Here is a 21,416-nt window from a genome sequence, read left to right as displayed (position 1 = left end):
TCCTACTGATCTCCTACCGTACCTCCTCCTACTGATCTCCTACCGTACCTCCTCCTACTGATCTCCTACCGTACCTCCTATTATTTCCATCAGACTAGATGCTTAGGAACATTTAACCACCACCAAAGAAATGTTTCAAAGCAATCAACGCAGCACATTTTAAAATCGATTACATAGTTGATTCATCTCGACATCCTTCCAGATGATAACACTGTAATCTGCTCAGTCTCGATTATTCAGAGCATGGACACTACTGTGACAGAGTGAAGCCCAAAGAGAACATTTTAAATATAATTTCCCAGGCAGACTATTTTGTGTAAACCGACCGGGGGGGGGGGGGGGGGGGGGGGAAATCAGGGATTAAGTCTATATTCAATAACACACCACTACAGCTGCAAGCTTTTATTTGGCATCTCACAAAAAGGGAAGATTCTGCGATGAAGGCTGGATTTGTACAGTAGGATGGGAGTGTGGATACGTTTGTTACAGGCAGCGAGACAGGCGAGTGACACCTCAAAAGCAGTGCAGCATGCTGGGAAGTGTGTATGTGGGCGGGGGGGTAGAGAGAAAAAGGTGAAAGGAATAGAATGACAGTATTCAGTCCAGTCATTTGATGTTTCTCAGGAGCACTGGAGTAGAAGCTTCTGAAGCACTGGAGTAGAAGCTTCTCTGGTCAGGAACGTAGGCTAGTGTGCTCTACAGATGAGGTCACACCTTCCTCAGCCAATTCAGTACTTTAGGAAAAACAGTAAAAGGTGGCTTCCAACTCAAGTAAGATGGCCATTTTTGCATTAAAATATCCTAAGCTGCCTTTGAATAGGACCTAGCAATGCAAATAAAATGCAACATATCTTGGTGAATATTAGGCAGCCTATAGTGTCAGGGCTTCCGCCAACATTGGTATAGAGGCAGGCCTGTACAGTGAGACATATATATCGCACGTGCTACAGCAACAGCGGTCTGTGCGATGGATGGATTTACTTCAGTAGCACTGGTGCGATAGGGATTCAATTCATATAGATACTCTTATTTTGAAAATCCTGTAGCTGGTCTCATTTCTGCCCACGCGCAGCTCCAGCTAGGCTCCGAAAGCTAGCAACGTTCAGGTGCATATGATAATCTTATTTTGAAAAAACTCTTGTGACAACTCGACGAGTCATATCCGCCCTATCCGTGCGCCTTCTGCAAGCAGAGCAGCGCGTTGGTCGGTTCACTCGGTTGGTGCGCACTGAACTGCTGCGTTAACACAGCAGTGCACCTACACGTCCCGAAATAAGTCCGTGGTGGTTTTTTTTTCTCGCAACGGGTCAAATGCATCTACATGCTTTGCACCGTCGCCATTCCTTTATGCGCACATCGCCCGAAATTAACGTTTATGTACCATTACAATCACTACAAGGTTAGCAAGCTAACAAGCTAATCCTGATCACAGGCAGAGCCAGCAGACAGTGTGGACTGGGGAAAGGGAAATGGGGGGGCACTCTCTCCCCTTCCCTGTGTGTGTGTGTGCGTGCGTTTGGAAAGATGATGAAGTCACTAGTCAGGACAGGAGTATATTATAGTAAACTGAGGATGGACAGATAATGTTGATATTCAAATAAACAAGTTTCGAGAGGAGTGGAAGTTTGAAGACAGACTAGACTACAATATGATGCGGGGGTGGTGAGTTGAAACAGTGTGTGTGAATGAATGAATGAAAACTTTATTTAACAGATTGCAGAATGGGTACAGTACAGTACGGCTCAATACACACAATTGTTAAGGGGATGCAGACCTGAGAAAGACGTTTGTCTTGTTTACATCAGGGTCCCCCATTGTGTGTGTGTGTGTGTCCCAACCGACCCCGCTTCTATGTTTCAATAAATTATTTGCATTTAAAACTATTAACGCTGACTCATTCCTTCAGTCCACTCAAAATTATGCTAATATTCCTTATGTTGTTTATGATATTAATTGAAAATAGCATATGAGAGTATCATAGTAATAATAACACATGGCGATATACTAAATGACAGCCAAACATGGCACTGCAACTAAATAACACAAATACAATAGGCACATTTGTGACCGTTACAAATATAACACGTTTTATACTTGTGCTACAAGATTTTGGCATGTGCTACAAAACTATAAACCTCTGTAGCACCAGTGCTATGTGCAAAAAAAGTTAACGTACAGCCCTGTATAGAGGCCAGGCCACTATGACAACGAGCCAGCAACACCATGTAGTTAAAAAAAAAGAAAGAATGTTTAGTCATATTGACCTGCTGAATTCGATTCAACTAAGACAATTTCGGAGTCGGGTACAGGCCTAATCCTGGCATTGGGAGACAAAAGTATATGATCTAGGGATCAGGGCTAGAAATTGAGACCGAATTGGATATGCGACCGAAATTGTATCTGTGCGACCTCAAAATATAATTGGGAGCATTCGTGCGAGTGCAAATAATGGTTCTGGTGCGACCTCCCCCCCCCCCTCTGTCCATTCGCTAGTTTGTCACTCAGTATGTGCCTTGCGAGTTTAAACAAAATGGCCCAGTAAACTATTCACTTTAGTTTAATACATAAAGTTATCTAGCTGGGTAGCTACTGATATCAACGTCTGATAACATCATTGGCAGGGAGCGAAATTAACTTTTTGACTCACCGGCCAGTGGCGGGTAGATGGGAAGAATCTACCCGCCAAGCATATTTCTTACCAGCCATTTTTTTTTATATAAAATATATAATCATACTTGTAGTTGTATTATCTGCGAGACATCGCCACCACGCAACGCAACAAGTCAAAATGCTCGCCATCTGCAAACAGCTCCACTGTCTGTGTATACGCGAGTAGCCTCCAGCATGGATTCTCCGGCGCTGCAGCTGGACCCTATTGGTATAACGTTACTGTGCTTTGGTCAAATCACATTCAGCATGCCCTCAGCTAGAATACGCATTGAATCAATGTTATAAGACATTGATATCAGGAGCTATCTGTAGCTACTGCTAGCCCGCTAGATAACGTTACTTAAGACAACGCCTCAGTGAACTATTTAGTTTACTGGGACATATCGAGCTAACGTGAGCCTCGCTGCCACTTCTTCCGCGGTGAGTTGTCTTTTTACCGGCCGGCTTACTCCTTTAATATGGTTCCACATACTGCATCAGTGATTAATGTTATTTAACGTTATTACATTTCTCTAACGTTGGCTACTCGGCGTTAGCTAGGTGGGCGTAACGTTAGCTGAGCTCCCTACAGAGCAGAAGAAGAGCGTGTAGCGGATGTCACGTTGGTAAACAAGCCAACGAGATGACGCGCCGTGAGCGACGGGGTTGCCAAAAACTGCGACCGTCGTAAAACCAAAACAGATTTTAAATTTTTACATGACTATTTGGTACCCGCCACACGGCGCGCAGACCTCTCAGTGGCAGTCGCCAAACGTAAAAACTGACCGCCAATGGCGCTTGGCGGGCTTTAATATCACCCCCTGATCATTGGCATTCGTTTTTGCAGCCGTTGGCTAACTAGCTATCATTCTTCATAGCTGTAACTGAACGCCAATGATGCTAGCCTTATGTGATCTTATGAGTTTCAGTTCATAGGAAAATACTTTTGACTATAATGGTCAGAAGTAAATGAACTTAGCATTATTATGTTATGCTTAACACATTGAGTGCCAGCAGGGGGAGCCAGAATTAGCGCTTGAATGCCAGCCTTTTTGGGCTGATTTTCCGATATTTCATGATTTTCATGGAGCTATTTTCTATATTATGGCTATGTGTCTAATACGCCCGTCGCTTATCAATGACTTGCTTGCAGTCAACATGTACAAAGCGGATTGTTTTTTTTCATCTGTACATTTCAGTTTTATAAGTTTTTGAATGTTTCCAGAAAATTTAAAATATTCTGTGATAAACGCCCTTTAGTGGAATACACACAAAAAATGTCGGCCTATTTATTAGGGATGGGTACCGAATTCGGTACTTTTGAGGTACCGAACCGAAACACGTCGGTACTGCCGAGTATCGATTCAAGAGATACAGATTTTTTTTTCTTTTCACTTTTTTCTTTTCATGTCAACGTTCACACGCACAATATATGCTTACCTAGAATTTGACTTGATTCAACAACAAAGCAGTCGGAGCAATGGCAAGCTGAAAACTGTCGAAATTGTAGTTATTTGAAGTTTGGATTTTTTTTTCACGACAGAGGTAGGTAAATTAAATTTCTTGAGACTAAAGTACCGAAAAAAGGTACCGTTGGGTACCGGTATCGATTCACAGGCATCGGTTCGAATGTGAAGGTACCCATCCCTACTATTTATTAATAGTTTTCAAATAAACGCTAGATTATCGATAGTATACTTATGCACGCTGAAAAAAAAATCAATATCTATTTCCTGGTCAGCGCGCACACATTATAGGGGACACGTTGAGATATATGCAGGGCATGAAATTACCTTTTTGACTCACCGGCCAATGGCGGGTAGATGAGAAAAATCTACCCGCCAAGCATATTTCTTACCAGCCAATTTTTTTTAAATAAAATATATACTATATAATCACACTTTGTTGTATTATGTGCGAGACATCGCCACCACGCAACATGTCAAAATGCTCACCATCTGCAAACAGCTCCACTGTGTGTGTATACTCGAGTAGCCTCCAGCAAGGATTCTCCGGCGCTGCAGCTGGACCCTATTCAGCATGCCCTCATGCGATGGAAGCCAGGGGCTCGAATACGCATGTTATAAGACATTGATATCAGGAGCTATCTGTAGCTACTGCTAGATAACGTTAAGACAACGCCTCAGTGAACTATTTAGTTTACTGGGACATTTCGTAGTGACTAGTGAACCAACGTGAGCTACCTAGCCAACGGAGGTATTATGCACTAGACTATTGCTGGAGCATTTGTTGATATCAGGAGCTATCAGTAGCTAGCTGGCTGGATAACGTTACACAATGCCTCATGTATTAAACTAAAAGTGAATAGTTGACTGGGTCATTTTGTAACGGTAGCTAACATTAGCTCACGGAGGTCCCACTGACTAGACTAACGTCACAGTGACTGTCCGAGGCAATAGCCTCTGTTTACATGGGTGAGGGAGGGGCAGGAGGAGTAGGAGGAGCAGTGCGCTGCATGTCTGTGCTGAGACAGCGAGTGAGAACTCCGCTAAGAATTGGATCATGGTTTTAGATCGGTTTTCACATGACTATTTGATTGCCCGCCACATGGCGGACAGACCTCTCAGTCTCTCGCCAAACATCAAATCTGCCCGCCAATGGCGCTTGGCGGGCTCTAATTTCGCGCCCTGGATATATGTGAAAAAAAACTCAGATTACCACAAGACTGGTAACATAGATTCCTTACCTCACATCAGATGTTCTGCAAAAAGATTATTCCAATTCCTGATCGCCATTCCAAATATCGATCACGTTTATTGATCCAACGCTGGGTACTCGAAACACATAATCCACGCTCCACTGAGGGTCGGCGATGACTGCAGTAGGCTCGGGTTACATGCCTGAGAAGTAAAATGTGGATTCCGGACTTTTCTTTTCTCATGCATTTTCATTCAGTCCAATCCAATGGGTGCATTACCATCTGGGAGACAATAGGGGACGGTATTTTCCCTGTTCGAGCTCATAGACAGCCCCAATGATAACGTCAGGCTAGAATGATGAAAAATTAATGGATATCGCTAATAAAAGCAATAAGGATTAAATAACGAGATTTCTCATCCTTGGCACTCAACGCATGGCATGAACTAACAAGATTTCTCGTGGCTGGCACTCAAAGTGTTAACACCCAGTACTATTCACTTTACTTAATTTCTAAGATTAGATTAGATAATTTAGTCCGGACTTTGAGAACAGTATAATACTGCCAGCTGCTATAAGAAAACCAAAAACTATCGGTAGTAATATTGAAACATGCACACACTTCTCACTAAACCTCATGCGTGGCATCTAGTGACCGAAACGTTGTTTTTTAGGTTGTATACATACACAGACAGTTGGCCAGAACGTTTGACCAGATTAGTGGCATATGGTGTCATTAATGATTCGGCCCGGCGTCTAGTTTAGAAAGTAGGTTGGTGACGATCCAAAGTGGATCTTTGTCAGCTGAGGCTCAAACACCTGTTCATTCACTCAGATGTTATCCTGGACAAAGCATGTCACACGATCCTGTGTGGATCCACTACAGATCCACGTCATGAAGTCGTAAATAAAGACTCCACAAGGACATCAGTGTGTGACAGGCTGCAACTCTACGCAGTGCTTCACACTCAGCCCAGCAGTCAATGTGAACAGTTATAATTCACTTTGTCAGGTACAAATTGTATTTGCTCACTGGAAAACCCCAAATAAATGTTTTATTGTAATAAATTATCAACTAATCATAAAGGAATAACTATGGTAAAATAGGAGGTAAGATGAAGAATAATGACAATTATTTTAAAGATGACTTCTAAGTGGTTCATTTTCAAACAACTGCCACCACCAACACATCAGCTCAGCCCACTAATGTGTCCCGTTTCCCATCTATTCATTATTCTACAACTATTGGATGGAGTTACGCCGGACAAACACATTTGGGTATACATTTATGATATTCAACCATTAGTACGATTATTGTCATTCCTATACAAAAGACTTGGGTGGGAAGGTTGGAGACATTTAGTCTTGGGTGTTAATGAGCCATTTAATAATTCAGAGTGCTCCCTGACTAGTAGACATCGACACATTCCCTTGTTGCCATGGCGCCCCACATCCGCCAGAGTGCGGCGAAGTGAGTGGGCTGCCCAAACAGTGTCTCGGGAAGATTAGATGCACGTGTGCAGAGGCAGCCATGTCTCTGTAATGTGTTTCTGGAGGCAAACGGAGGTGTCAGTGACAGGCCGCCCAGGGGTAGTTATACTCTCTCACGCCAAATATCCAAGTGTCGGAGAAGATATATTCGTGCTAGGGTTGGGTACCGAACTCTGTACTTTAACCCATTTGGTTGCCGGAAACGTAGAACTACGTTTCTGTCGCCCGATCGTTGAGTGCCATTTCTTTTATTCGCTATTGCCATTCATAATTCAGCGGGGCACCTTCTGCATGCTGTACTGAATGTGTCTGAGCTGGCAGACGGTCTTATACCACCTTCTAACGCCTTTGGCCATTATTGCACCCCGTTAGAAACAGGTTAGTTTCTTTTCTCTACCGAGCTGCGGCATGGGGGCGGGTCCTAAACACTCCGGCAAAACACATGCTTTTAGGGATGGTTTGGACTACTGACCCCGCCCGCCCATTGAAGTGCAATGCCCAACGTCGGAGACGGGATCGCTGTGGATAACGCTCAGATATTTGGATTCTTTTTTTTGCATTACATCAGAGACCAGGTAAGGAAACTATATATGAAAGCTTGCGTTGATCTGCGTTTTATGTGTATGGCTGTTTGGCGTTGGGTTGCAGGCGGGGGGGGGGGGGGGGGGGGGCGCGCCAGTCTAAACCACATTGCATGCTTGCACGAGGAAGGATAATAATTATGATCTAATGTTGATTTCAGGAAGAGCCGATAATCAGGCGAAAAATGACGTGTTTATTGAATTACACAAAAACTTATTTTCGCGTCTTTTCCCTGGAATGACTCAGAAGCAACCACTATATTCAAAACTGTATAAAACGGAAATGTACGGATGAAAAAAATATTTGCCAGAAGCAACTCAATGAGACTCGACGGCGTTATTAGACCCATAGCTATACTATAAAATATAGGTTTAGCTCTACAAACTACAATTACGTTTACATGGGGTTAATGGACGGCAAGGAAGGGGTCACTTCCCGGAAGGGGCGTGGGACTCAATGTGTTAAGGGTACCGACCGAATTACGTTGGTACTACAATGTACCGATTGACTCTGTGGCTGTGCCACATTTCGGTACCTTGAGAGTACCTTAACACTTTCCTTTTTACCCCGTTGAATGCCACCATCCACGGCCAATGTTAACGTTAATATCGCCTAATCTATGTTATAAAAATAAGGCTATGTGTCTAATCTGCCCGTCGCTTATCAAAGACTCATTTTCCAGTCAACATTGGCAAGGCATATTGTATTTTTATCGCTTCATTTCCGTTTGATAGCATTTTGAAAAACAACCCATGCCTATGATAATCGCCTTTTACTGGAATATTCCAGAACGTTGTCATTTGTCGGCCTATTTATGAATAGTTTTCAAATAAACGCTAGATGATCGATAGTATATGTGTGCGCACGCACGCTCGTGCCGTGCACTGATAATCGCTGCTCTTATTTCCTCATGGCTTTTACAGTCAAAACAGCCATATCTCATAAACGCTTATATATCCGTGAAAACTAGTCGGATTATCCTAACACTGATAACAGATTCCTTACCTGAGGTCAGATGGTATCCAAATGGTTTATTGCAATTTCCGATCGCCATTTGAAAAAATCCCAGGCTGCATCAGTGAGAAGTAAAATGTGGAGTCAGAAATGCGTTCTCCCATTCACTTTCATTGAGTCCATTCCAAAAGGGTGATTTACAATCTGGGAGACGATAGGGGGCGCTTTTTTCACATCCGAGCGCTGGCGGTCCCTGGATCTCTAACGGTAGGCTCACGTGATGCAATATGATTTCAGATTGCTAAAAAATTTAAATACCCGAGAATACTCGTGACCGTGGCATTCAACGGTCGGGGCGAAAACCCGAGAAAAGCCGTGAGTGGCACTCAAAGTGTTAAGACGCGCCCAGTTAGAAAATATTAACGCAATTGGCATAGACACAGACCAGCGGACCTTCAATGACACACAATTGTCATTTCATAATAGACACAGACCAGTGCGGGCCTTAAGACGAGACACCCCAGGTGAATAGGCACATATACTTTTTTTTTGTTGATTTTGAGATTGTTATATTTTGCTTCCTAAACATGTCTTCTATGAAACTAGTGACATTAAAACGTCAATAACACACATTTAGTCGTTCATTTTACTTCATTTTGCATCCATAAAATGTGCACATATTTAATGGGGAAGTGCCTCATTTGCATATATAAACATAAAATTCAGAAAACTTGCAATATATTTTCTCTTCGTTTATATGTACATAACAAACTGGGAAAGTTTCATAGTGATATCTATTAAAATATTTTTTGCCTATTAGGGGGTACTACACTGTACTACACTGTTTGTAGCCTGTGTGTAGTTCTGTTCAGTTCAATATCATTATTAAGTTATCAGGCATGTGTTTAGGTTGTCAATTACTAATGGTTTGATTAGGTATTGCGTTTGTAAATATCTGTTTAAAAAAAAAAGTATGGCATTTTACAATACAGAACTTTGAAGGCGTTTTCCCAAAAATCTGTTTTATGAGTTTTTCCTCATACTCTGAGCCAGAAATCTCCACTTCAGTAGCACTCACATACACCAAACCTTCCAGTTCTATTCATATCTATGTTCTAAAGGTATTTACAGAAGCGTTTGTTGATATCGCATTCATACCCTGATTTATATCACATTTTATTCCTAAAAATGGCAAAATATGGAATTTTACCATAAAAATTTACTGAATGGAGTATTTTCTGATTTATGGAGTGATAAAAAAAAGAGATATCCAAAATCCCCTCTGTAATAACCTTTGGCTCCAATATGTCAACAAAATGAAACTATAATTTTGAAAATGGCTTTATCCAATGTTCAGATTTCTGTCCTGGAATTATATGCAAATTAGTGCATATTTAAGTAGATCATGCCTCATTTGCTTATTTAAACATACAATTTCAGAAAACTTGTAATACAAAAAAGTCTTGTCTTAATACAAGTAATCAACTGGGGAAGTTTCATTGTGATATCTATTAGTAAAATTGTTTACCCTATTCACCTGTAGTGTCTCGCCTTAAATTTGAGAAGCTGACATCTAGCTATTCAGCCCTGCATTCGACAGCCCACTGAAACTCCTCTCAAGTTTCTATGTGCAGTGAAAAATCTGCGAGCAACGGGTCCAATGTGTCTAACATCCTTTGCATCTTCGCCATTCCTGTATGCCCACGTTGCCCTTAACGCTGCCAACGTTAACTAGGCTAAGCTAACCCTGGAAACGCTCAATAATAATGGATTGGATTTATATAGCGCTCTTCTGACTGACTGTTGCTCTGACTCAGAGCGCTTCACAGAGTCCATTATTCGTTCATACACAGTCATACCGGTGGTGGTAAGCTACAATTGCAGCCAGAGCTGCCCTGAGGCAGACTCACGGAAGCGTAATCAGTGAGGTATGGGAGGGGCTGAGCCATTCTCCCTTTCTATGAGAGTGTGTGTGTGTGCACGACACGTCCCATCTCTGGTCTTTGGAAAAACCAGATAAGGTCAAAGGAGTTTGATAGTAAATATACTGAGGATGGTCAGATAATGTTGATATTTAAAACATAAAATACATATATACGTGATCATGAAACATTAAAAATTGTTGTAGGAACGGTTTGGGCAAGGGAGGAGTTTTAGTTTGTGTGGTGCGATAACAAATTGAGAAGTTTAGACTTAGTTTAGTTTTACAACTGAAATAGAAATAAAAACGTTATTACAGAGAGTAAAGAACAGAAAGGCGGTACCGATTCCCAGATACCGGTTAAAATGTGAACGGTACCCAACCCTAATTAATGCACTTCACGGATACCGGCACAACAGTGTATATTCTTTAATTTCTTGCTGATGGCAGTGTCTACCCTTGCTGACAAGTTGTGTACTCTTTTGTACTCTTGGGAGGCATGACTGACAGATATACAGAACTTGCCACCAGTCTTTTTCACATTATTCCCCTGGAGAGAGAACTTCTGTGCTTCCCTGAAATCAGAGATGCATGTGTGATGTCACAAAATAGGTAAAACGTATCATGACCCAATATGTGGCAATGAGACACCTTTAGCTTCAGCGAACACAGAACGTGGAGTTTGTCTTGAAAGAATCCATTACTGGCGACTTTCCCGGTAAATATCAATGGGTGCTTGTTGTCAATTAGCATATTCATAGAACCTTGCGTCTCATTGAGGGTAAAGATGTAGAGATGCTGCAAAGATATTCTCAGAGGTTTATCAAACAATTTGGTGGGAAAAACATATTTATACAAACTTATATTCAATAGGACATTTGTATGAGTTTAAAATAAATCTGTAGGTGTAATGTTCCTCCCTAATAATGCTATATGCATAAATACTTGCAGGAGGGGGTGCTGAACTGGAAGAATGGCTGAGCAGTCATTAAACACTGAACTAGTCAGCCAATGGGAGGAGGATTCTATTATGAGGTCAACATCCTGAGAGTTGAGACTAGAGGAAGCATAATATCACCGCTCCAAATGCTCCAGCTCGCATATTTCACACGTCCATCATTCACACTGTGAGCTGAACTGTCACATTCATCAAGCGGTCGTCCTCAGCCAGCTGTGGAAGGCTGGAAGCCAGTGAGATTAAGACAACCGAGTTATGACACAGTTGCGTGTTTGGGCTCGAAGAGTTGAATTTTACAAAGCTTGAAACGTCCTCTTCCTACTGCCATGACTACTACTGCTACTATGACGTGGAAATCAGACCCAAAAAAAGATTTGCCTTTTGCATGTCATGACAAAAGGATAGACATCATTAAATGATTGATGCCGATTCGAAGACAAAACCGTGCAATTAATCTAGGACAGATTTTAATAGGACAGATTTTACAACTGAAGAACCATTAGGAATGTCTGACCACTAAGTGTGTGACTCTTAACCACCAAAACTGCACAGATTACTTATATCGTGCCAGTTAGGGTACAGACACTCCTGCACCTTGTGATACTGCTCTTCTCATTTTTATATTCAAAGGTTAATTATATCGTTTACACCGTTTATTTATCATATTTCTATATTCCGATCTAATCTTATTGACCATATACATGCATTTCCACCATTACCCTGACCTTACCTGTAATCTACCACCCCCCCCCCCCCCCCCCCCCCCCGCTAAGACTAATCAAGGATCAATAAAGGAATATCTTATCTTACAAACAATGGTTACTTGGCTGCGATGGTGGCTGCAGCCTCCACGGCACCGTTTTGAATGGAGGCTCCAAACCGTAAAGATAATGTCAGTGTATCACAAGATTATTTCTCTTTAAATAATAAGTCAACTTTATATAACACCTTTATTAAATTATGAGCATGATAACGTTGGTTATATTATGTCATTATTAATGCATTAACTAACTGCTGCCCTGCTTAAAGCTGCAGTCTCGGTTTTGCTAGTAGCAAGTGTCGTCTTTAGAACCTAGCACAGTTATGGACCACATCATTTTAGATTAGATTCAAATGTATTGTAATCAGTACTCAAGGAATTGAACCTGGAACCTTACGTGTCACCCCACCCGTTTCGTTCACATGTAGTTATTTCTCTTAAGTCAGTACAAGTGATGTAAAATATTTGTGCTCTTGCAATTGAAGCACCCAGAATTTTTTTTTGTAATGGGATGGTTAGACTTTGACATCTGCCCGGCAATGTGACAATTGTGGAGCATATACAGCCAACACCATCAGCTCAGTGTCCACGATACAACAGCCCACTCAGGTTTTTCCAGCACAAAAATATCATTATTATATCAGCCTGTAAAAATCCACCATCGTCCATCCTCTAGAATCTATCCGTACCAAAGTCACCATGGCCAACCGACCACTAAGGGAAGCTTTTCAGAATCTCTCTGCTAGAATCCTCCCACACACAGTCAGCTCATTGTGCTCCAGTCGGTTATTCAACGCCAGCCTCTTCGGCACAGAAGACACAGCTTCTGAACGAGTGAATGACAGCCACACAGGAAGCAGCTCCACGACACCGCTGGTACTGGACTCTATGCCGACGGCAATCTCACATTATAAAATCATAGGGGTTCTCCATTTATTGGAGAACACAAAATGACAGGAGATGGTGCATAACAGATTCAAGCATAAAGATCTCAAGCCTGATTCAAATACAGGATGTAGGACTAGTTGACAGCATTACAACAGATATATTTTTTTAATGTCTGTATCTTGTAATGATCATCTTTGTGCCATTTATTTCAGAATCCATTTATTTGTTCATACTTCTGCAAGAAAAAACATTCGACAACATTTTAGTTTAGCGTTCATAATTATCAATAATGAATGAGCATATTCAGGATTGCACCGCATAGTTGCTGCGATATCTGTATGTATGTTTGTGCGAGCGAGTGTTATGTATATTGTATTCTTTTGATGCTACCAACTGGATGGCTCCAACAAAGTGTTGTTGTATTACATGCAATAACAATAAATAATCTCTACATCTAGTTTGAATCAGAAAACTGTTTACATCAGTAAGTGTAAACCCCAGTGGTACAAATGGTTCAAGAATAGCTTTCAATTTACTTTGGGTACGTATTCGATGGGCGTTTTGTAGGAATCTTAAGAGGTTAACTAGTTGTTTGCTTCTTCACAATATGCAATTATTGTATATATAATAAAAATAAACATATATTCAGTATAGGCTTCCTCCCAGCCGTCCTAAGGATGCTGCGATTACATGGCAACACCTCGGCTTGGGAGTGACCAGGACACCCAGTTTTTAGGATAACTCTCCAGTTTACCTATACTTTCTAAAAATAATAATAAAAAAAGATGAGTCTTGTATCACAGACTCTGGATGATAATGTGACCTAGTAGTCTGTCACCGGGCCACTGGGGTGTAGGAGCGTGACAGTATGGCATTAGTCCAACAGGCTGAGCGAGCAGAAAGAGACATGCAGGGACAGTTACATTAATGCCATAAAGAATAGACTTGGCTTCTCATCAAAGAGCTCTCAGCTGCTGGAAATAAGCCGGATGTGCCATTTCCATAACACTTCCAAGAACGTGCAAACATTAAAAAAATAAATATTAAAAAAACTGATTATTTTCTTTTACACAGCTTGAAAAGCATTAGACTAGCCTAAATAATAATAGTCTAAATTAAATCAGGCCCCAAGGCTTTAGTCCAAGTTGGGTACACAAGCCAGCCAGCCAATGTTGGAAAAATGTCAACAGTGTTCGTTTTCAGTAAATATCAAGAATGGATCGTATAATAAGGGTTTCCCTTCTGTAGTGTGGTAGTGAAAGGGTTAACCGTATGTAGTGTGGTAGTGAAAGGGTTAACATTATGTAGTGTGGTAGTGAAAGGGGTAACCGTGTGGTAGTGAAAGGGTTCAGTCTGTAGTGTGGCAGTGAAACAGAAATACAGCTGGCTAGACAGAACACGGAAAGCCAAAACATGTTTTGGTTATTTCAATATATATTTATATAGATGGACTTGTGCTGGGAAGTGGTTTTAACGTTAATGGTAGTTGTTGGCATCTAAATATGATTGCAGTTGTGCTGCCGAAACTAGATGGGAAGATGTTTTATTGAGTCACAGGAGTGGGAGGGGCAGGAGTGAGAATGGCTCTACAGCAGAGTGAGTATACTATACTAGCAGGGTGAGTCTAGTATATTAGAGCCAATTAATAATTATTAATTTTGTCTTTTTGTAAAGTGCAAAAACTTTATACATTTTGTTGTTGCGTAAAAAGTCCTTACAAAAAAATCTCCAGGACATGCCGCTTAGGGGACAATGACATTCAATGAGTCCTTGACATAACTGCCTAAGCTCAGCAATATATTGCAAAATCAGTGAAACTGAGCAGTATATGTAGTCTTTGGTGATGTTAATAAACTCAAGTGTGGCATCGGTGTGCAATCAAAACACCAATATATATTTCTGTATAATAACACACTTCTACACCTGCATATAAACTATTAGCATATGCCATAACTCTGCATGACAGCATGTGCAACAATGCTGTATATACAATACTGTTTTCTTACTGTATATATACAGTCTGTATATACCTGCATATAATTATTTGTACATACCTCCTGTAGATACTATATCTATACATATCCTTACTAGATACGCTGCTGCCTGCTGGCCAGAATTACTTACTAGTACTACCATGTCTTTATACAGACATCACACTACAACTCTGTACACACATCTGATGTATTACTATTACTCAGTAGTACTCGTATAGTTACTAGTATATTTTTTATATATTATTGTATATTACTATTGCACTTTGTAGGGAATGTATTTGTATGGTAAACATTGCATCCTCAATCAAATATTGAAAAAGAAACAATTGGGCCCCTGGGAACCTCCACTATCTGAGATCTAGTGGTAGCTCAGCCTCACAGCAGCGGGACCCACAGAACCTGCCAGGCCAGCTCACGCTCAGCAGGAGAGCAGCCGCACAGCAGCTACTTAACACCCACTTACCGCCCCTCCCCCCGCCACGAACAATGGCAAGCGATGGGTATCAGAACGTCACTAAACACGCACTGACGAACACGAGGGGTGATGGAGAGAGAGAGAACACGTCCTGGCAGTTAAAATGCTAGAAGTGGGGAGACGTCTCCTCCTCTTACCCGTACTGCGCAGCGGCACCGTGGGTAAATCCAAAGTAGTTGCCGGTAGCCATTTTGGCATCTTCACCAAGCCGGCTGGGCACTGCAGAGGGGACAGAAACAGCCAGGGTTAACGCCGTGTGCTAGCTGAGGGTGTTAGCAGCGCAGGCTAGGTACCGCTAGCTGTTAGCAGCGCAGGCTAGTTACTGCTAACTTATTTGTTAGCAGCGCAGGCTAGATACTGCTAGTTGTTAGCAACGCAGGCTAGGTACTGCTAGTTGTTAGCAGCGCAGGCTAGGTACTGTTAGCGGCGCAGGCTAGACACTGCTAGTTGTTAGCAGCGCAGGCTAGGTACTGTTAGCAGCGCAGGCTAGATACCGTTAGCAGCGCAGGCTAGATACTGCTAGTTGTTAGCAGCGCAGGCTAGGTACCGTTAGCAGCGCAGGCTAGATACCGTTAGCAGCGCAGGCTAGATACTGCTAGTTGTTAGCAGCGCAGGCTAGGTACCGTTAGCGGCAGACTACATGGGAGACGACCGCGTTCTGAGCAGCACAGACGGGCTAATCAGAGCTCCAAGGACACGGAGATAATAAACACCCGTATATCACTGTTAACGAACGAACGCGTCCTTATAAACGAGCTTATTCGACGCCGTTGCCTGTTTAATCGACACTTACCATAGGTGAAGGAGACCACTGGACATATGGGAATCATTGGGTTCCTATTCTCTGACGACGGTCGTCTCGTAAACCTTCGTATTTATATGAGCTCGTTGTATCCGGAAGTGGCTTGTCGCGCACGCGCTCTAAATAAGACAAGTGTGGGAGTTGTAGTGTTTAGGTGGTATTATTTCAAGGTCACAGTAAACATAGTCAAATTATATTATTTACCCTCACCACCTCGTAGACACATAAGGCTGTCATATAGCCTAACTTGTCCTTGAATCTATAGGCCTTTGTAGTTTGTATAATGTGTAGTACTTACTACCATAGTGTCTTTAACTGTATCACAGTACATATTAATACTACAACTACAAGTTGTACATACATCTGACTAGCACTATTACTCAGTACTACTAATTTATATATTGTATACCAAATCAAATAAAATGTATTTGTAAAGCCCACAATCACAAGTTAATGTCCCCATGGGCCGGACAAGTCTTGAAGAAACAGCACAATAAATCAAGAACAAAAAACCCACCATGAAATCCAAAATAAATGTAAAATGAATAAATGCAACACTCCCAGACATACCCCAGCGAAGGTAAGGAAAAACTCACTACAAACCTAGCAATAGGAAAGAAGCACCACAGGCAATGTGGAGGAGAGAAACCTTAGAAGGGCCGTTCAACCCCTAACCCCTTCTTGGATGTCTGTGATGAATGAATGAATGAAAACTTTATTTAACAGATTGCAGAATGGGTACAATACAGTACGGCTCAATACATACAATTGTTAAGGGGATGCAGACCTGAGAAAGACGTTTGTCTTGTTTCCATCAGGGTCCCCCATTTTCAATTCATATAGACATATATGACATACATGACATACAGATAGTCAGTACTGCTACATCTATACATTTATGACATACCAGATTTGCAAATACAGTACTGTTTGTGATACAGAAGGAGTCAAGAAAAGGGAGTATATACATTTGACGTAGAAACTGTACATTGGAGGAGGTTGGGTGGGGGGGGTTGGGTACATTGGGATATTGACAACCATACTGGGTAGTGTTTCTATGGATGATCGATGGGTGGAGAATAAAACAGGTACATAAGACATTTTTTGAAAGATTTAAAAAGAATAGAGCTAAGAACAACACAAAACCAAAAGAGAAAGCATATGGAAACGAGCGCTAGTATGACAATAGGATAAAGGCTAAATGTCAAGGCTTGGAGCTCCAAATATCAGAGTCATATTCCGTTTGCACATGAGTATGTATTCCGTTCGGATCCATTTGAAGTATGGGGGCGACGTAGAGAGGAACGCATCATCTTGGCCATCACCACGGGACGTCCACCACCTTGGTCATCACCATGAGACATCCACTCACAGAGAGACAGGGAGACTTAATCACCTGTACATTGTATATTACTATTGCACTTTACTGTTACATTTGCACTCTGCTCTCTGGTTGGATGCCAAACTTATTTTCATTGTACTGTACTTGTGCAGTATAATGACAATACATTTTAATTTAATCTAATCTAATCTTCATATGGGTGATGGTGATTTAGCCACGCATTTAGCCAAGTTTTCTGCTGCAAAATGATATGGCTAACTGGACCCTTGTGTGATGACCTGGCATCGAGGCATGTGGACTGGAACCAGTTTGAATTACCAGTGCCTCAAGTTCAAGTTTGGTTTAATTTGTCACGTATAAAGTACATGTACATTACAGTGAAATATGAGCCCCTGAGAATGTGCTTCATACAGTAAAACTAAGGTACAACCTAAGTACAATGAAGTAAAAATGCAGGGAATGAGGTACAAAAATGCAGAATAAAAAAAAAAAAGCAAAAATGATGTATGGATGTGGTGCAAATCTCTTTAATAAATACATAAAATATGGTGTATTGTTAAAGTGTCTAATGTGAGTGTTTGTTTAAAGTGAGTCTGTGCATGTGGACGTGTTAGTAGATGGATGGGTTGATGTTACATAGGAGTCATACATAGAGAGGGCGGCTACGTGGCGTAGTGGGCAAGGCGCTCGCCACGAAATGCTGGAGACGCTGGGCTCGTCAGTTCGAGCCCAGCACTCCACATTTGCTTTCAGTTTAGCTGGTCGTCCGTACTAATACACATTGGCCATATTAGGGGGTGGGAAACTGATGGGTGGGGATCGGGCGTTGTGGACAGCGACTCCCACAGGTCGGTTGGTGCGCCTGCGCAGTAGAATCAGGAAGTGTCGGGGGCAGCGTGAGCCTCCCACGCGTTACTCCTCGCCACTGAGAGATCGAGCTGCACAGGTGAAAAAGATGCGACTGCTGTTACCTCAAGTACCGGAGGGGACTTGTGCTATGTATGACTTAGTCCACATTGCAGCCGGCTTGTGGGAGGCAAGAAACAGCGTCCGTGACAGGGGAGGGTTGAATTGGATGATACGAAAATTGGGATGGGAGAAAAATATAGAAAATGGGAGAAAAAGTGGATAAAAAAAAAAAGGAGTCATACATAGAGCCTGAACCAACTTTCATTTGTTATCTGTAAGTGGCCCGGGATTTATTCTGGGAATAGCCGATGACATACAGAGCACATACACAAAACACTTCAGACTGAAACACTGTCCCGAAAGGGTGACACATTTGTGCTCAGAAACCATCTCAGCCCTGGCCAACCTCTTCTATCAAGTCAAGAGTTTTATTTGTCACGGCATACGAGTATACAATGAAATGCCGGTGGTCTTGCCCGCAACGATGTGCATAATACAATAGTAATAACATATAATAGAATCCAATAGAACGACATTGTGCAATAAAACAAGTAAACAGAGTAGGGCATATCAGTATATGTACATGAGTTATTTACAGAGCATGGTAGGACATGCTAGGTCCTGTGGTAGTGCAATACACTGTTAGCTACGGATGAGGCACTGGGTCTTTCTGTACATGCTATATTATACAATCTCAAGTTATACTATACTATTCTTAAAGTGACCTTTCCTTAGTGGAAGTGTGGGCGTGTGCAGGATGAGTGTGTGCTTGCTCATGTTAAAGTGACTGTTAGTGTGTGAGCGTATACAGTGTGTGTGTTGTGTGTGTGCTCATGTGTGCTTGTGTGTGGAGAGTTCAGTGTTCAAGGCTCTGATGGCCTGGGGGAAGAAGCTGAGCCAACGTCTCTCTGTCCTAGTAGCATGAACAGGCGGTTGTTGGGGTGGTGAGGGTCTTTCATTATTCTGCAGGCTCTGGATTTGCACCTCTTGTTGTATAGAACCTGCAGGGGTGGTAGTGCAATACCCGTGGTACGCTCGGCTGAGCGCACCACTCTCTGTAGGGCCTTCTTGTCCTGTGCCGTGCTGTTTCCATACCAGGCAGTGATGTTTCCAGTCAAGATGCTCTCTACAGCTCCGGAGTAGAAGGACTGGAGTATCTTCCCAGATACTCTGAACTTCCTTAACTGTCTCAGGTGGTAGAGGCGCTGCTTCGCCTTTTTTTTACGACTGAGTCTATGTGTGTTGTCCATGTCAGATCCTCTGAGATGTGGACCCCCAGGTACTTAAAGCTGCTCACCCTGTCCACGGTAGCCCCGTTTATCCTCAGTGGTGTGTGTGTCTCCTGCTGTCCTCTCCTATAATCCACGATCAGCTCTTTGGTTTTACCAATGTTCAGGAGCAGGCTGTTGTCCCGGCACCAGCGTTCCAGTACCTCAACCTCCTCCCGGTAGGCCTTCTCGTCGTTGTCCGAGATCAGCCCCACCACCACTGTGTCATCCGCAAACTTCACTATGGAGTTGGATCTGAACTTGGCCACACAGTTGTGTGTGTATAGTGAGTACAGCAGGGGGCTCAGAACACAGCCCTGGGGGGACCCGATGCTCAGGGTGATGGTGTTGGAGGTCTGACCCCCCACCCTGACCGCCTGGGGCCTTTTGCTCAGAAAGTCCAGTATCCAGGCGCTCAGAGCAGTCAAGAGAGACAACTGACAACTAGAGGAGGTACTGGGTACCTGGAAACTATTTGGGTTATACTGTATAGCCTATGAGCTTCTAAAAAACATACTTTTTTTTAGTGTTTTTTCAGAATTCTACAACTCCATAACTTTTCAGTGACCAGTAGCCATTGTTAGGTCATCATTACAATGTTCAGTTCTCAAAATTCGATCCCACAAGTGAGATTGTACACCTGTACAGGCTGCAGACTTGTCAGGTTTAGGGTAATTTCATCTTTAATACATTTTAACTCCATTTTGGTCCCAGACGTTAGAGTAATTTATCCTCCAGGATACATATTGATCTTAAGTTGTGTATTTTGTTGTTCTCACACAATAAATAGCTGCTGCGGGAAAAACGCCAAAAACTGTGGTTCCAGCCACTTTTCCTGGTAGTACAACGCTAGGGTTAATCTACCTAGCAGCCACTCTTCGTGGTACAACTGGGTTAATCTATCTAGCAGAGTGGTGTATTTGTTCACAGGTTAATTAACAACCAAACCACTTAGCTTGGGAGAAGATGATAGGAGGAGGACCCCAGCCAAGCCACTCTCTGGTCCTGTGGTAATGTAGTTAGGTTGGAAGGGAACAAAGTCAAGCTGTGATGATGGCGGGGATCCAACATTGTAGATACCGGGTGGAATGGACAGCACGCTGTCGTGAGACCTCCGTCTGAAGTAGTCTGCCATCTTCGAGCTAACCTGCCATGATGGATGGATCATTTGTCCTGTACCAATTGATTGGGATGTTGAGAGATTCAAAGAGAGAGTGGAGTTTGTCAGTGTTGCAGAGTTTTGAAGGTGATGAATTGCCAACTGAAGTATGGGCACAAGTTGAGGAGAGATAATTCAGATTCCCATGTGAGATCTGTCGTGGAATATTTTAAATGAGCCAAACAATGAAACTGTAGAAATTCAGATAGTAGTTTATTTTCTGTGGCCACAGAACGTATCCTCAGTTTACAATCAGAGACAAGTGTAACACAAGCATCTGACCAGAAAGTGAGAAAGAGCTCTGGTCAGACTTACAATTAAATACACCAGTTTGGAATGACAAATGAAAACAAAGATGACAAAATGGAAAACAAAGATGGGTTTAGGGGTTTTGTCGTATCTGACACAAGATTGATATGAAACAAAAGACAACAAAAAAAGGACATGATGACATATTCTGAAAATATGACATACAGTATCTAAGACAAACTGTCCTGGGCCTTGGTCGTTGTTTTAACACTGTTAAGACTGTCGCCCTAGTGTCTGAGAAACTATATTCTAGTTAACTATATTAACTAGTCAAGGCTTTACAGAGAATATGTATTT

At 42.2% G+C, this 21,416-nt stretch overlaps 1 protein-coding gene across 2 annotated transcripts in view; it reads right to left on the bottom strand.

Annotated features, from left to right (window-relative positions):
- Nucleotides 1-16,241, bottom strand: part of zfr (zinc finger RNA binding protein) — a 111,794-nt gene extending 95,553 nt beyond the window's left edge. For both annotated transcript variants that reach the window (XM_084309083.1, XM_084309084.1), the window contains exons 1-2: nucleotides 16,124-16,241; nucleotides 15,468-15,549 (exon numbers count right to left, since the gene is read on the bottom strand). In XM_084309083.1, the coding sequence (XP_084165209.1) occupies nucleotides 15,468-15,549; nucleotides 16,124-16,160 (119 nt within the window). In that variant the 5' untranslated portion in view covers nucleotides 16,161-16,241. The remainder of the gene's footprint in view (nucleotides 1-15,467; nucleotides 15,550-16,123) is intronic.
- Nucleotides 16,242-21,416: the final 5,175 nt, after the last annotated feature.

Source organism: Notolepis coatsorum (assembly GCF_963971535.1).
Source record: "Notolepis coatsorum genome assembly, chromosome: 2".
Taxonomy (NCBI): Eukaryota; Metazoa; Chordata; class Actinopteri; order Aulopiformes; family Paralepididae; genus Notolepis; species Notolepis coatsorum.
This window is presented reverse-complemented; position numbering and strand designations above follow the sequence as displayed.